At 39.2% G+C, this 17,693-nt stretch overlaps 1 protein-coding gene across 1 annotated transcript in view; it reads left to right on the plus strand.

Moving 5' to 3' along the window:
- The window catches only part of LOC104914891 (exosome RNA helicase MTR4-like), a 20,807-nt gene extending 4,327 nt beyond the window's left edge, over nt 1-16,480 (plus strand). The window contains exons 2-16 of the mRNA XM_010725423.2: nt 5-73; nt 235-366; nt 4,305-4,371; nt 4,985-5,047; nt 5,914-6,026; nt 6,701-6,875; nt 7,128-7,218; nt 7,744-7,868; nt 10,025-10,123; nt 11,832-11,934; nt 12,099-12,230; nt 13,305-13,384; nt 14,033-14,143; nt 15,053-15,154; nt 16,331-16,480. Of these exons, the coding sequence (XP_010723725.1) occupies nt 5-73; nt 235-366; nt 4,305-4,371; nt 4,985-5,047; nt 5,914-6,026; nt 6,701-6,875; nt 7,128-7,218; nt 7,744-7,868; nt 10,025-10,123; nt 11,832-11,934; nt 12,099-12,230; nt 13,305-13,384; nt 14,033-14,143; nt 15,053-15,154; nt 16,331-16,465 (1,597 nt within the window). The 3' untranslated portion in view covers nt 16,466-16,480. The remainder of the gene's footprint in view (nt 1-4; nt 74-234; nt 367-4,304; nt 4,372-4,984; nt 5,048-5,913; nt 6,027-6,700; nt 6,876-7,127; nt 7,219-7,743; nt 7,869-10,024; nt 10,124-11,831; nt 11,935-12,098; nt 12,231-13,304; nt 13,385-14,032; nt 14,144-15,052; nt 15,155-16,330) is intronic.
- The last annotated feature ends 1,213 nt before the right edge of the window (nt 16,481-17,693 follow it).

Consider the following 17,693-nt stretch of genomic DNA (forward strand, 5'->3'; position numbering starts at 1 on the left):
TCAGCGTGTTTGAGGGTGACGCGGCCGCCGCCAGAAGCAAAGCGGGCGCCGCTGAGGCCGCCAGGGAATCGGGGTGAGGCTGGGGGAGCTGGGCCGGCCCCGGGGTGGCTGGCGTTCCGGTTGGGCTTGGCGGGAAGCTTTGGTGGGGAAACGCTGCCCGCGTGGGGCATTTCCGGAGCGGGTTCCCGGGTTGCGCCCTGAGTGCGGTGCGATCTGCGCCCTCTGTGTTCGCAGAAAGCGGCAGGAGGACATACCGTCGGGAGCTGGGCTGGGGAAAACCAGAAGGGATGCTGAGGTCGACAGCATGGAAGGTGCGATTTCAGGAAAGAAGCCGAAACTGGAAGATGTCACGTCAGAAGATAATAGGTGAGTACCAGGCTTGCTTACAAAGACTATGGAAGGGAACTGTAGCTGGACACAATGGTGAACTGAACGCCTGTTGTGGGTGAGTGTGTAAGGCTTTGCTCGAGTATGAATTCAGATATGAATCTGCTGAATCTGATGTGTTTATGTGAGGATGTGCTAATGAGGAGCAACACTGTAAGCAAAAGGTGCTTGTAAAGAAGGAAAGTAGATCCAGAGTTACCATTTTTAAGTCAGTTTCACCATTAGTGGTGTTACTAAAATGTGTGCTTGCCCACAGTAGCTCCCTAAAATACTCGTAGAATCATAGAATGGCGTGGTTGGCAGGGACCTCAAAGATCATTAAGCTGCAACCTTCCCTTCTCCAGACTGAACAAGCCCAGCTCCCACAGTCTGTCTTCGTAGGAGAGGTGCTCCAGCCCTCTGATTATCTTTGTGGTCCTCCTCTGGAACCTCTCCAACAGCTTCTTCTCTTGTATCTGGGTCCCCAGACCTGAATGCAGTACTCCAGGTGGGGCCTTATGACGGCAGAGTGGAGAGGGACAATCACCTCCCTGTCCCTGCTGGCCACCCCTTTTCTGATGGAGCCCAGGATACCATTTGCTTTCTGAGCTACAAGAGCATACAGCTCGTTCATGTGAAGATTTTCATCCATCAGGACCCCCAGGTCCTTCTCTGCAAGGCTGCTCTCAAGGATTGCTCTTTCCAGCCTGTATGGATGCCTGGGATTCCTCTGGCCCAAGTGCAAAACCTTGTACTTTGCTGTGCAGACCTCATTAGATTCATTGCGTCCACCTTTCCAGTCTGTTGAGGTCCCTCTGAATGGCATCGTTCCTTCCACTGTGTCAACCACACCACTCAGCTTGGTGTCCTCAGCAAACTTGCTGAGGGTCACTCAATTCCATCATCAATGTCACTGATAAAGATGTTCAAGAGCACCGTCCCAAGACAGACCCCTGGGGGACACCACTCGTTATCAGCCTTACCTGGACATAGAGCCATTGATCACCACTCTTTGTGGCCTTTCAACAAATTCATTATCTACCTGGTGGTCCACCCATCAAATCCTCATCTCTCCAATTTAGAGATAAGGATGTGATGGGGGACCATGTCAAAGGCCTTGCTCAAGTCTAGATGAATGACATCAGTCACCTTTCCCTTGTCCACCAGTGCCATCACTCCATCATAGAAGGCCACCAGATTGGTTAGGCATGACCTTTCCCTGATGAAGCCATGCTGGCTGTCTCAGGTCACATGATCATTCCTCATCTGATCTACCATAAATAAGCATATTAACAATGTCTGAGAAAACCATCAGTTCACATAACGAGATGCTAGCTGCTTGTGGCTGTTAGGTAAGAGGAAAGAAAAAGAAACTTATCTGAAGGGAATTTCTGGAGCTGTTTCAGGCTGCTGATATTCAGAGGCATAACTGGTAGCGTAAATGCACGTCTTTATTTTGGATATTGAGGGGGGGAAAATGTTCACCTTTAGTAAGAAAACTGTGCATGAAATTAAGTTCTGTAACTGTTATCCAGTTGCAGAGGACAGCATTATAGAGGTTAAAATCAGAGGCTGCCTGGGCTGTAGTGATCATGCCTTGGTGGAGTTTGTGGTCTTGAAGAATGCAGGCCTGGCAGAAAGCAGAGTCAAGACTCTGAGCTTCAGGAGAGCAAACTTTCGACTACTCAAGGAACTGTTGAGTGAGATCCCCTGGGAAACTGTCCTTAAGGGCATGGATACAGAACAGAACAGGCAGCTCTTTAAGGACACCCTTCTGAGAGTGCAGCAGCCCTCCATCCCCCAGCAGAAGAAGTCAAGCAATGGAGGTGGGTGACCATCATGTCTCAGCAAGGATCTGAAGCTTAAACTGAGGGAAAAGAGGGAAATGTACAGGAAGTGGAAACAGGATTGTGTAGCTTGGGAGGAATACAAGGCTGTTGTCCTTGTGTATAGAGGTAGAATTAGGAAGGCCAAGGCACAGATGAAGTTGAACTTTGGCGAGGGATGTGAGGATAGCAAGAAGGGGTTCTACAGGTACATAGTCAGGAGGAGACAGGCCAAGGAGAGTGTTCCCCCTCTGATGAAAGGTAACAGGGAGCTGGCTTAGGACGTAGGAAAAGCTGAGGTACTCAATGAGTGCTTTGCCTCGGTCTTCATGGGTGATCAGGCTTCCCATGCCATGGACCGTGAATCTCTAGGTGAGGGTGTGGGGAGTGGTTTCTGTCCCACTCTAACAGTGGAACAAGTCCGAGATCTCATGCAACCGAATGTATGTAAGTCCACAGGGCTAGATGATATGCATCCCAGGGTTCTGAAAGAGATGGTTGATGTGGTTGCTGAGCAGCTCTCCGTCATATTTGAAAAATCTTGGCTGTCTGATGAAGTCCCCGGTGACTGGAAAAAGGGAAACTTTACTCCCAAGGAGAAAGGAGGACCCAAAGAACCACAGGCTGGTTAGCCTCACCTCTGTGCCTGGGAAGATCATGGAGCAGATCCTCGTAAAAGGCACATATGAGATGTGATTTGAGAAGCCAGCTGGCTTCACCAAGGGCAGATCGTGCCTGACCAATCTGGTAGCCTTCTATGATGGAGTGATGGCTTCGGTGGATGGAGGAAGGGCAATGGATATCATCTACCTGGACTTCTGCAAGGCCTTTGATATGGTCCCTCACCATATACCTCTCTCTAAATTGGAGAGGTGTGAGTTTGAAGGATAGACTGTTTGATGAATTAGGAATTGGCTGGCTGGATGCAGCCAAAAGGTCATCAACATGATGGCATCGAGTGCACCCTCAGCAAGTTTGTGGATGACACCAAGCTGAGTGGTGCAGTTAATACACTGAAGGGAAGGGATGCCATGCAGGGGGACCTGGACAGACTGGAGAAGTGGGCCCAGGAAAACCTAATGAGGTTCAATAAGGCCAAGTGCAGGGTGCTGCACTTGGGTAGGGCAGTCCCGGGTATTTATACAGCCTGGGGGAAGAGATCCTTGACAGCAGCCCTGAAGAGAAGGACTTGGGGGTCCTGGTGGGAGTTAGTCATGAGCCAGCAGTGTGTTCTTGCAGCCCTGAAGGCCAACTATGTTCTGGGCTGCTTTAAAAAAGGGGTGACCAGCAGGGAGAGGGAGGTGATTGTTCCTCTCTACTCAGCTCTTGTGAGGCCCCAATTGCATCCAGGCCTGGGGGCCCCAGTACGGGAAGGAGGTGGAGCTCTTGGAGTGGGTCCAGGGGAGGGCCACTAAGATGATCAGGGGGCTGGAGTACCTCTACTACGAGGAAAGGTTGAGGGAACTGGGCTTGTTTAGCTTGGAGAAAAGAAGGCTGCAGGGAGACCTCATTGTGGCATTCTAGTACTTGAAGGGGGAGTGTAAAGAGGAGGGGGAATGGCTGTTTATGAGGGTAGATAGTGACAGGACAAGGGGGAATGGTCTTAAATTGAGATAGAGGAAATTTAGGTTAAACATTAGAGGAATTTTTTCACTTAGAAGGTGGTGACACACTGGAACAGGGTGCCCAAGGAGGTTGTGGATACCGCATCTCTGGAGGCATTCAAGGCCAGGCTGGATGTGGCTCTGGGCAGCCTGGGCTGTTGGTTGGTGACCCTGCACATAGCAGGGGGATCGAAACTGGATGATGATTATGATCCTTTTCAACCCAGGCCATTCTATGGTTCTGTGGTCCAAAAGATCTTTTGTGATACAAATTTTTTTAAGTGTTAGAAAGTGTGATAGCTAAAGTATATAGTTATCATATAGTGAAATGTAACTATCAAGTAATCTTAGTATTAGTAGTACTTAGTACTATTCAGTTTAAGTTTGTGCATCTTTTTGGTTTTGTTTTGTTGCAGTTAAAGTAGAGGTGAAGTTTAACTTCTTCCCATATATAAAGAAAATAGAGTTTTCACATAATTTCTGACAATCCTAACTTATGTATTTTTAGTCTGGCAGACCTGATGCCACATGTGAAGGTTCAAGCTGTGGAAACTGTTGAAGGCTGCACACATGAGGTAAGTGCAGTGCAAATGAACATGGAAAGTCTAGACTTTCTTGTAGAAGTCCATATGTTACTATTGGTATTAAAATATTGTTTATATTATAATACTGTTTATATTTATTGCTGTACTAATTACAGGTTACTTGATAACACACTTAAAATTGTTGTTCATGTTATAATGTAGTAACTGAAGAGAACTTAAGTATTTGACATGAGAGAATGTTCAGTATTGGCAAGGGAAGGGAACTTCATGTGTGTAACACATTTTCCTTGTAAAGTGAGTGAAATCAATATGAACTGAGGAATTGCCTATAACCTCTGGTGGTCAGAAGCCCTGACTGCATTTAGGCCTGAAAAGCTCGTGTTTCAAGCTAGGTAAAGCAGACACATTTCACGTCAGGCAGCAGAGAGTTTCAGAAGTAAGAAAAGCAGTTGACGATAGAGGTGGGTAGGGATGGTAGGAGGAAGGAAGGGCACTGGAACATGAGCTTATAGAACCAGGACAATAGAAATTCAGGTAAGTTTTAATATGTTTTTAATCTCTTGCCCCAGGTAGTTGTAGTTTTACTTGTGACTGGAACGGACACAGGATGGTCTAACAGTTTTGTTTAAAATACATTTTGTAGGTTGCACTTCCAGCAGATGAAGAGTTCACAGGTCTGAAGCCAAGAACTGGAAAACCTGCAAAAGTATGTGTGTGAGATTTGTACAAAGGAGTTAAAAGCACTGATGTCCACTTACCGCTTGTATAAACCATACGTATGGCGCTCTGCAAGATCAGCATGAAAAGCAGTTGAAGGAAGGATTCTTGCAGCAACAGAATGGCCCTGTTTTGGCTGAAGGTTGCAGGAATAAGCTGATAAACAGTCTTGAAGGGAAGGAGTGAGACTTCTTGCTTGATTAACTGTGAATTTAATATTAGAATTAACACACCTGAGTATGATGATCAGTTCTAAGGATATAATGCTAAACTTGCATGGCTGTAGTATTCAGCTCTCCACCCACACTTTGCAAAACTATCCAGTGAATGTCTTGGTAGGCTTTGGCAGACAGGCGTTTGTAAATACCTGTTCAGTTAAAACTTCTGGGAAGCACTCTGGCAGGCAAATATCATGTATTATTGATTTTGTAAAACTTCTTGGAGACTGGCAGGCAAAGTCCGAACTATACTAGAAATGCAATAATGTGTTAAATTACCTCTGTTATCTTTCGGGCTAAGTAGATGAGGAAAAAGGTTGTACTTTGCTAGTAAGGCTTGACACTGGCCCAGAAAGATGGCCTGTCATGAGTGAGATTGATATCTGTATTTTGAGTTTGGTAGAGTAAAAAGTGCTTGAATGGAGTGGACATGCTGTCGTGATTTGTTTTTATTCTATGACATCAGACAGTAGTTCCACTGGTACATTATAGTTTCTCTTCCTGACTTTTAAGATTAATTGAAATTACAGCTGCATGATTTCTTTCTGCTTGTAGTCTGCATGCTTAATCAGAAAATAATTAGATATAGATAATGATCTATGATAAAAATATGTATTTTTTCTGTTTCTCTTTTCAGGAATACCCATTTAGTCTTGATGCCTTTCAGAGAGAAGCTATTCTGTGTGTAGATAATAACCAGTCTGTATTGGTGTCAGCTCATACCTCAGCTGGTAAAACGGTGTGTGCAGAGTAAGTAATTTTCTGACAATCTGACAAGGGAATGGTGTGATGTTTTTCCTGTCATTTTATTCAGCCATTATTTTGTTTTTGTTTTTATTTTTTCATTATCTTTAATTGAATTGACTTGATTTCAATATACCACATTTTTTTCTTTTTTCTTTTGTACTGGTTAGTGGCTTTATTAATGTTCAAGTTTGTCTTCTTGCTGAGATATTTTTCTGTGTAGGGAGAGGAAAAATTCTGCAGTTTTTGTTTCCTTGGATTTGTTTCCTTGCTTTTGTCTGTAACTAATAAAGAAGTTTGTGTATGTTTTATTTTCTGTCAGAAGTTTAATTTCATTTGTGTTTTGCTGTATGTCAGACAAAAGAGTTTGACAATTGCATGTTTGTCAGGATTTGGTCTGGCAGCACAGTTACTTTGCTGACCTGAGTAATGAGGTATACATGTAAATATATTAGGATATAATAGGGTTCAAATAGTAATAGCTAGATTTTTGTTTAAAATGAGATGTGCTCAAATTCCATATAAATTCATTAACTTGTCAGTGATTGATTGCTCTCCAAAGGGGTAGAAGTAGTGTTCTGAATTTTTTTTTCAGTTTTTTAAATCAGAAGATCAAAGTAAAGTAAGAAGTTGTTAATTTCTTCCCGACAACTTCTAATATGTACAGTGTTTGAACATAGGTATGCGATTGCCTTGGCCTTGAGGGAAAAACAGCGTGTGATATTTACAAGTCCAATTAAAGCCTTGAGTAATCAGAAGTACCGTGAAATGTATGAAGAGTTCCAGGATGTTGGTTTGATGACTGGAGATGTCACCATTAATCCTACAGCTTCTTGTCTGGTGATGACAACAGAGGTAGGATCAACATGGATTCTTGATCTGTCTGTTTTTTTTACCCTTTTTTGACTGATAAGGTCTAATATTGTTAGATTAACATTATCAGAAGCTCAGGTTAAAAAAAAAATAAGTTATAAAATTTATTATTTCACTCCTTGCTCTTGATTCAACTGCTGGCTACAGAAAAAAAATAAGTAAATCTCTGTAAATTCATGCTTTTATACTCTCAGTCAGGAGCTTTCTGTCTCAATTTTTTCTCACTTTTTCTAGATCTTGAGAAGTATGCTCTACAGAGGTTCTGAGGTTATGCGAGAAGTTGCATGGGTTATTTTTGATGAAATCCATTACATGAGAGATTCAGGTATCTTCTACCTTCTTTTGTTTTCATATCTTAATTGTTCAAGAGCAAAGACTGTTTACTTTGAAGAACTAAAACTTTGTTATTTCTTACATCAGTCATCTTAGTGCATCAGAAATCATTCAGAATTTCTTTTTAGTGAATGTGTATAGTAGCTATGTCATACAATCATAGAATGATTTGGGTTGGAGGGGACCTTATCTTACCCAGTTCCAACCCCTCTGCAATAGTCAGTGTTGCCCCCCAGCAGATCAGCTGTTCAGGGCCCCATCCAACCTGAGCTTGAATGCCACAAGGGATGGAGTATCAAATACTTCTCTTGGCAACCTGTTCCAGTGCCTCACCACCCTCTGCATAAAAAATGTCCCCCTAGCATCAAATCTAAATCTGCCCTCTTTTAGTTTATAACTGTTTCCCTTTGTCCTATCAAACATATCTGATTTTTTAGTTTTTATTTTGTAATTAAGTGTGCTTGGCTTCAAAACTTTGCTTTATTTACAGATTTTCCATATGACTTTTAATTTTCAGAACGTGGAGTGGTTTGGGAAGAGACCATTATTTTGCTCCCTGACAATGTTCATTATGTGTTCCTTTCTGCAACTATTCCCAATGCTCGTCAGTTTGCTGAATGGATTTGCCATCTTCACAAACAGGTAACTTTTTTAAGGCAATATACCTTTATCCTGATGATCTTGTGGATGTATGAGCCTCTCTTTAGTCATAATGTTACAGCTCATAAATTATAGTATATTTATGTACTTTTAATCTTTGTATCTGTGTGGGCTTTTGGTTCTGCGTAGGAACATTAAAGCTGTTTGTTTTAAAGGATATTTTCAGCAGTTATTTAAACACCAGCTTGGTTTACCAAATACTCTGAATTATGAAACTCTGTGACAGTACTGTGATTTTTAGAGTCAGGCCTTTTTCAGGACCTTAGAGACTTCAAAGGGTTTATGTTTGCAATAAATAAACAACATATTCATCTCTTTTTCAAGAAAAATAAACTTTTCTTTTACAATTTGCATTAAAATAGGTATATTCTTGTCAATGGGTAAGAGGCAGCATGGCAAGCGTTCATCATCTATTTTTATAAGTTCTCAGTTATAGCCTGGATATGTTTGCAAAATTCATGTAAATTCATTATTATTATCTTGCCGCTTTTTCTGTTAGGATTGTATGTTGTTATGTGGTGATTTCTTTGAATGATCTGTGAATTCAGTTACTGTCTAAAATAGGGTGCAGAAAGTGTTTATTGAGAGTCTATAGTGTTAAACGAAGATTTCAGGGAAAAAGCACACATTTGCAGTACTGAACAGCTCATTGTCATGTCAAAAGGCCTTCAGAAAGTCAGGATTCCTTGAACAGTTGGGGAGAGGCAAAGCTGAACAACTTGGTGCAGGTAGGGTGCAGGCAGGGTCTGGGAAGCAGTCAGACTGGGCAGAAGAAGGTAGAGAGGCAGGTCCTTTGAACAGGCAGGGGTAGCAGGCATCAGTTTCTCAGTAGTGAGTGCCATTATGATAGTCCTTTCCGAACTGAAGATTTTCAGTCAGTAGATGTTTTTTAGTCCCTGGAATACACTGTACATAATTATGGAAATATCTTATTATCTCAGGTGGTGGGCAGGTTCCTTATCACACCCTTTGCTTAGCTGCTGCTGCTTGTTCACTTCCTTATGAGTAGAGCAGTTTTTTTCCCAGCTGACAGAGTTGTGTATTTTCTGTAACTAGCAGCTGTCCATCAGTTCTGGGACTTCTTTTTTCTACCTCTTCCCATATTCAGGGCCCTTGGTATTATCTCTGATTTAAATTTTCCTTGTCAGTTACTGCTCAGATTCTCACAGCAAATTCTGGAAATTAGTTTAAGGCCAGCACTGCTTTCTTGCTCAGTATAGCACAGTTAGTATAAATTATGTAGCCTTGTTACTAGCAGTGCCAGTGCTGCTTTTACTTTGGAGTATGTGTATGATGCACTCATGAAAAGGACATGCAGGAATTAAATCATAAAACAGGAGATAATATATAAGCATGCAAACCAAATGACAAAGTAGGAATGTGACAAATGTAACCTGTCCCATAACCACTCAGTTAATTTTTATTCTATTTTTTATAGAGATGGTTTTGCAGAAGAGATTATCTGAGTTAGAACTGGGGAAGTTAATATCCACTAGAAGTTGCTTGGTTTTAAAAATAACCCAAAGATTTAATTCTCATATGGCTTGTGTTGAAAGGGGTGTTAACATAAAAGAAGTCTTCTGAAGATTGGCACAAAGGTTTGACTTTGTTTTGCAGATTGCTGAACTGACTCCTTAAAGTAGATTAATGCAATATTGAGTGTTTTAAAGGAAATGTTTATTTTTTCTTCTAAACAAGCTTTCTTCATCTTTTAAAACCTTGAATGTTTTAAAAAGTTAACAATATTATTTTTTCAGATGATGTAAGAAATAATGCAGGTGATATTGCAAAATGAAAATAGTTCTTTCTTTGGTTTTAAAAGATATTAAGCCACATTGAGTCTGTGTAGTAATACAGAAGAGAATGTTACCTGTCTTTTTCTGATTCATGAGAGAAAAATTTTATTATCAGCTTGTGTCCTAAAGGATTTGCAAGGTATCTTGTATTTCAGAAGCACCATTAGTATAAAACCCATATACAGGAAAGAAATTTTAACTTAGTTTCTTTGAGTCTTAGATTCTGGCTTTTAAAAATACTTGTTTTAATAGTAATGCATTAGATTTTCCATTAAGCAAGTATATGTGTGTATTATAATTAGAAACATAAAATTTTTATATATATACTGTTCTTTGTTGTAGCCTTGCCATGTGATATATACAGACTATCGACCTACTCCACTGCAGCATTACATATTTCCAGCAGGAGGAGATGGACTACGTCTTGTTGTTGATGAAAATGTAAGGAATATTCAGTTTGAAAGGCCTTTTTCCTCACTTATCAGTAATGAACTTCATCTTTTGCAAAATTTGATTGGCTATGGAAAGGATATGTGTGTTTATAATGTGAAATGGGTAACAGTGAGTCTGAGTGGCTTTTGGAGTCATATTGAAGAGAGAGATTTTGTTATCTAATGTCATGTTTTCAGCTGAGTAATGCTTTGCTGAATTGTTTAAAGTACTCTCATCCTTGTTTTCTAATACTTCCTTTAATGTTTCTCACTTAATTTTTATTTATTTATTTTTTAAAATGATAGTTCTATTTAAAATTCACTTCAGTTAAGGATGCAAAGTGTTTCTGTGTGTTTAGGTGATTCAGAAATAGTGATGTGTTTAAAGTTCATTAGTGACTTATACAGTAGTATCTTATGCCATAAGCAGGAGGGCTTCACTGGGCAACGTGTTTTCATAAATACGTTCCAAAAAGTCAGTTTTGCTCTTGTGTTATTGTATTGGGTATACATGTCAAAGTTTTGGTAGCTGGAGCGCTGCAGGGGTGGCCTCTGTGAGCAGAGTCCTGCAACTGTCTCATGGCATATCCAAAAAGGACCTACTGCTGCCAAAGTTGAGCCACGAGCAATGCTGGATGTGCTCTGGAAAAACATGATAAAGAAAGGGAAAAAATTCTGTGTGGAAGTAGCTGAAAGAGGGGAGTGAGAAGATGGGAGAGAAGCAAATGTGCAGCCACTAAGGTTATCATGGGGTGGCAGAAGGTACTCCAGATACACCCTGCAGCCCATGGAGAGGGCCATGGTGGGGCAGGCTGTCCACTTGCAGCCTATGGGCCTGTCATAGAGCAGATCTGCACTTTTAGCTATTAGAGGGCTGTGGCATGAAGGAAGCTGCAGCCCATAGAGAACCCCTGCAGCAGCAGCTCCAGGCCCGAGCTGCTGCCCAGAGATAGGAGCCCACTGTGGAGCAGGAGGTCTGGAGGACTTGTCACTCATGGGGCTCCATGCTAAAGCACCTGAAGGATGGGTCTGGTAGTACAGAGCCATGTTGGAGCAGCGCTTGGAGAGCTGCAAGTCTGTGCAGGATCAGGTGGGGAAGGCTAGCATCCCATGGGAGGCACTCTACGTGAAGCAGAGGCAGGGAGTGACGATGAAGAAGTTGAAAAAATGAATCATTATTGGCTGATCCCTGCCCTCCTGCGCTACTTGGTGGGCTGTGAGGAAAGTGTTTTTAGTTTGCTTTTAGTTTCTCAGTGCTCTAATCTGTTAGTAAAAGGCAACAGATTACATCAGTCTCCCTATGCTGAGTCTGCTTCGCCTCCTGTCGTAGTTGGTGATTGATCTCCCTGTCCATATGTCAACCCTTGAGTCCTTTTTCATCTTATTTTCTCACCCCATTAATTTAATAAGAGGGTATGAGAAAGCAGTGTAATAGTGTTCAGTTGGCCATCAGTGTTAAATTAGTGTAGTCATTCAGCATGTCTGTTGTAGTAGGTGGTGTAATTATTAGAATAATGTGCAGTAAACCAGAGACACAAATGTAATTCTGACAATTCTGAGCTGTGCCATTAGTAATGTCTCTTGCTGTCTTTATGCATTATTTTGTCCCTCAACCTATAAATATTTAGTAATGGTACTGAGTATGTAAAGTATTATGAATTTATTCAGTAGACTGTTGTAAGAAGAAATGGTTTACAAAGGTTGTCTTCTCTATCTAGGGAGATTTCAGAGAAGATAATTTTAATACAGCAATGCAAGTGCTTAGAGATGCAGGAGACTTAGCAAAAGGAGACCAGAAAGGCAGGAAAGGAGGAACAAAAGGTGAGTTTGGATCTTAACGTTCTTAACTGACTTCTTACAAAACTATTCTATTTTTTTTGTTGTTTAAAAAGAAAAAAAAGGTTGCACCTAAGTTATGCTTCCATTTTAAATCTTCTGTAAGATAAATTTTTTGCTAAAATAAAATTTGTGAAATCTCTCTGCAGGCCCTTCCAATGTATTTAAGATTGTGAAGATGATCATGGAGAGGAATTTCCAGCCTGTAATCATTTTCAGCTTCAGTAAGAAGGATTGTGAAGCCTACGCTCTTCAGATGACAAAATTAGATTTTAATACAGGTAACAATAAGTAAAACGCAGTTTATTTCAAGTTGTAATTCTACTTTAAATGTTATTCTAGATAAATATTTCTATTTCATTTATATAAAAACAAATAAAACCAACTACTGCTTTCTTACATACCATTCCAGTGCATCAGCCTATTTTCAATAGGAATGTATTGATACGCAAAGTAGTATTTGATCATTGCAGTGTTTACCTGTATTCTATTTGAATGCTTTCTTTCTCCAAAATTCTGTTCACTGTGATAATAGTGCAGGAGATTCTAGAAAATTCTGTCTGGAAATCTGATTATTCTCTCCAAGTTAAAGAGGCAGTATAATGAGGCACTGTTCTCTCTCATCTGTTCATCCACTTTTCTTACTTCCTCTCCTCTACTTAAATAAAAACTCTGAACTGAACTGAAGTTTGTTTTGGGTTGTGTTTTTTTTGGATTAAGACCAAGCTTGGAAAATGAGCTTCAGTTCATGGCCCATAAATTTTTGGAGTAGTTACAAAAATATAAGAGGGATGTTTTAAATCAGAATATCATTTCATGTTTGTGAGCTGTTCAGGGTTATTGATTGCTCACTTGTCCCAGTCATGGTGCATTCTGTGTCACAGTTGCAAAAAATGTGCAGCCATTTCCTGAAAATGTAAAGGTCTACATCATTGTAGAGATATGTATTTCTGAGCTTTCTTTGATTATACCTTTAAATACAAATTCCTGATGTTTGTGGTACTTGTGTAGAGTGTAGGTAAGCCTTAAGAATTAGGGGGAGAGGGCAGTCAAGGACTATTAGGTAGAAAGGAAATGTGGAGATTCATGAAATAGATAATACATAAAGCTGAGAAATCTTGAGATTGATAATAGCTGAGGCTTGGATTGCTTTTCCAGGTTTGTCCTAGCCTTTTCTTTAAGGCCCGCGTTCGTTAGTTGTCTGACACGGATATGGGTGGTTTTGTGTAGATTTTACTGCCTTCTGCACTACTTCCATTGTGAAGTTTTACAGATCTCAGAATGTCTTAATTGCTTTAGTTACATAGGTTATTAACCTTTCAGATTTTGCAATAAATCACATATTGCTTTCTCAGATGAAGAAAAAAAGATGGTTGAAGAAGTGTTCAATAATGCAATTGACTGTCTGTCAGATGAAGACAAAAAACTTCCTCAGGTGAGTGAAGACTGAACAGGGGGAGCTGCTGGTCACCTGTTCTCTGTGACTTGAGGCCATAGGTTATGAATAATGGGCTCAGAAATAATAAATTGGTCTCACTGAATTAAGTGTTCCTTGCATTGCTCTTTGGCTTTGTGAAATAGGGCTCTGTGACCAGGATTCTTTCTTGTTGGGATTCTAGCAAATCACATGTGGCAAAATTGAACAAGGAGGTCTCACCCTTTGTTTCATTGTTGTTTCTTTTAGGTATGTTTTTAAATACACACAAGGGCTTATAAAACTGTCTGAAAAGAGTTCAACCACAGATGCAGTGTGCAATTTATCAGATATCAATTCCTGAGCCTCTCAAAAAGTTCTTTATTATGTAGACAAATACTGATTGCGAATGTGAATTAGAGTGTGGCTACACAGTTGACCTTGCCCTATTGAAGAACTACTCCAGTTTTGAAGAGGTTGACTGTTGGCTTTCCAGTTCTTATCATTCCTAATTCTCAATAGAAAATAAATTGAAGGGATCTTTATTGTATTTAGAATCAGGAAATGGTAGACTTTATAAACTTCAAAAGGTTTTCAATACAGTTGTTTTGCTTCTGCAGACTGTATTACAATTTGTTTACTAGTGTTAGTTAATGTGTTTCTTCCCAGGTCGAGCATGTGCTGCCTCTTCTGAAACGTGGAATAGGCATCCATCATGGTGGTCTGCTTCCTATCTTAAAAGAAACCATAGAAATTCTTTTCTCAGAGGGCCTAATAAAGGTATGTTTTATGTCCACATTTATATTTTTCTTGTTCTGGCATACAGTTGATCATCCAGACAAATTAAATATGTCTTAGCACAGATTGTATACTAGTATATAGTGGGAATCTGTTTCTTGAGTGAAATAGGGGAGAGAAAAGGTCATTGCAAATGCCAAACTGAAAAATGCTTTGTGCTTTGGGTATGCCTCCATGCAGAATTAGGGTGTTTTTTTTTTTAAAAAAAAAACACAGTATAGTAAGTAAGCAGTTCTGGAAAGAGCTACATATATTTAGTGAGAAGGGATCTGTTTTATGGATTTAAATACTGAGCTCTACAAGCGTCCTTAATCACTCTGGAAGTGTGTAGGTATCACAGTGATGTAATTAGTTCCATCTCCTTTCCCTTGAGGAATGTGTGTATTTGCATAAATATCTCCATGTTTATCTGGAAAAAAAGAAGCTGCTTTTTACCCCAGGTTAAATGCTTTAGTCTTTCATGCTTTGACGCAAATGTCTTACATTAGTACATCTGTAATTTTAAGTGTTACACATGTATTCTAAAGTATTAAAACATACATTGTTCAAGTCCAAAATTTTTGTCTATTGTATGATTCATGCTTATGAAGAAGAAGTTCAAGAGGCAGGAGTGATTTTTTTAAATCCTGCAAGTGTTTCTAATATTTAATGCCTTTGCAGGACTTGTGTTTACTTTGGCACATGGTGTCATGTAACTTTTCCTCTTGTTTTCCTAGAAGAAATATGTGAAGGAGAAAGAATGTTTTTATTGCAGTTTTTAAATATTGAATGCTTCTATGTTCCTATGTTGACAGTATGTAAGAAGTACAATCTGGAGTTTTGCAATGTTTGACTACTTACATTTGCTTAAGAGTCTGTTTTTGCTTGCTTAACTTTGGTTTGTTTATTTAGGCCTTATTTGCAACAGAAACTTTTGCTATGGGAATTAATATGCCAGCCAGGACTGTGCTGTTTACGAGTGCCTCCAAATTTGATGGGAAAGATTTCCGATGGGTATGTGGAAAAGAGGTTCTGTGGGAGAATGATTCAATCATGTTATTAAAACTTTTACAAAGACAAACTTTACTGTTGACATATCCATTTCAGTGTAGTAGATCTATGTTTTTTTTCAAAAATCTTTTTATTTGCTCACTACTCTCTCTCCTGAAGACAAGATTCTCTAGAGTACGCATATGAAATTGTTAAATAGATACAGAAAAAGAACATCCAACACAAACTTGTGCTGAATATTGGACTAGTCTAAGAGCTGTGCACAATTTGTCCTAGAATATCTTTTCATCCATGTCAGAGGAATCTGAATAATATACTGACACAGTATTGTGTCATAATGATAACTAGATTTTGATAGACCCAAGAGAATAGCTGGTTTTCTTCTGAGAGAATATTGATTGTTCTGTTATAGCAGATTGTTTTGGGTATCCCATAGAAGAAGAGAGATGTGAGAAAGAAGAAGCAGATTCTTAAACATCTGGAACTGAATTTATTTGAATGTTTTAAACATTTAAACCAGATGTCTGATTCTCATGTAAATAATAATAAGGTTGTATAAATAAGCTTTATAAGTGTTACAGTTTTTCTTTCAAAGATGGGAAAACAGAGGTAAATGGGACAAGTGAGAATGTGTTTTGAAATAAACATGTCTCTTTGGTCTTAATTTGGGCTGTTCAGTTTCACACTTTCTTCAGTCTGATCGGATGTCTTAAAATATGCAAGAATTAGCTATCTTTGTGCTATCAGACGTGGGCAACTGCTGCTTTTAGAATGTTACAGCACATGTTTTTTTAATCCATTGTTGAAGATATATTACAATAATCTCTACCATGACTACCAACATTCTGTAGTGTGAAGCATGAGTAAAACTGGGTTTTCTGCTTATTAAAACTGATAAGTGCTACGAAAATTACTGTAGTTACGTATCAGTTAATGTAGCTACGAAAATGTTGGTCAAGTTATCCTGTTGATGCATATTATTCATAAGGAAGGGTTTGTCTGAGCAGCTTAGTCATCAATACAATGACTAAAGAATTTGATCTGTGAAAACTCCATGTCATATGTGACCGTTTTTTTAGTTTTTATACATCATGAAAGTGTACTGTGTGTGTAATTGTTTTTCTCTTTCTATGTTCTTGCCGTTTTTCTAATGTTTTTTATTTTTCTCTTTTATATTAGATCTCCTCAGGTGAATACATTCAGATGTCAGGTCGTGCAGGTCGCCGAGGTATGGATGACAGAGGAATAGTAATTCTTATGGTGGATGAAAAAATGAGTCCAACGATTGGCAAGCAACTTTTAAAGGTAGGATAAATGTAACTTTTTAATTGATTTTTGTTTTGTTTTTAGTTTTTCAGGGATCTTCAGGTAGAATTCTGTCTTGTTTTCTGATACTAATATTGCAGTGAACTGTTGTTTCTTGCTGACCAGTCGATTGAAGAGTGTTACTGACCTGTAAAGGTTTGCTGAGCTCCCAAGAGTAATAAAAGTACTGGTTCTATGATGAAATAAAGGAATTTTAGTGAACTTTTCAGTGTAGTAGACAAACCGGTCAAAATCAAGATGAAGCAGAAAAATGGGGTGCATAAGATGACTAAGAAAAGGTTGACTGTCAGTGAGCTAAAATTAACTATGAAGAAATTCACAGTCCATTCAGGAAAATCCATGAATCAAAAGAGGTTCTGAAATATAACCTATAATTAGATTATAGGGCTTCTCCAAACTATAATGGATGTTGTTATAGTTAAATGCAAATTTCTTTTCCTTTATAATTGGGATATGAGATGCTGCAGTCATTCTTCTCACTTTTATTTAAAGGCTATGGCCAAAATGACCATAATGAGTCAAAATTTTCTACGGTGCCTATAGACAATCATAGACTACTTACTATAATTGTGCAAATGCCTAAAAACCGAGCACTTGAGGAATGGCTCAGCATGCTGATCAGGAGCATAAAAATAGCAGGTCATTATTTTTAGCGTTAGTATAAATTGTGGAAATTATCCTAAAATCAACATCAGAATATACTAATCAAAAGCTTGCATCTGTAGGTATTTCACCAGGGGAAAAAAAAAGTTCAAAAGCTAGTAGTTCTCTGTTTTGTTCAGGGAAATTTAATTGCATGCTAAAATATGTGCATGGCTGCTGTTAGTTGGTGTCTTGATCTCTCATGCTACATGTTGATTCATAACAGACGTACAATGCGTGCAGGTAGCGTTTGACTCTTGAAGTCAGAATTTTCTTGAAAGTTTGCTAATAAGTTTTGAAAAATACTTCAGCTCATTCATGTAGCATTAATCTTTGAGTTTATTTCTTACTTTTGGTTTGTTTTCCCTTTAGAATTTACTTGTGGCACGTGCTTGCACTCTTAAAGTGTACGTGCCTGTCAGCAGTATATAAAGACCATATATTTTAACTAGATTTTTGAGTGTGATTTTGTGGCACACTTAAAGAAGGATTTCCATCGTTGAAAAACCAAACATCTGGAGATACAGTATGAGAGAAGAAAATACTTTGAAAATACTTTTCTTTTTTTTTTTAC

The sequence above is a fragment of the Meleagris gallopavo genome, chromosome Z (genome assembly GCF_000146605.3).
Source record: "Meleagris gallopavo isolate NT-WF06-2002-E0010 breed Aviagen turkey brand Nicholas breeding stock chromosome Z, Turkey_5.1, whole genome shotgun sequence".
In the NCBI taxonomy this organism is placed as follows: Eukaryota; Metazoa; Chordata; class Aves; order Galliformes; family Phasianidae; genus Meleagris; species Meleagris gallopavo.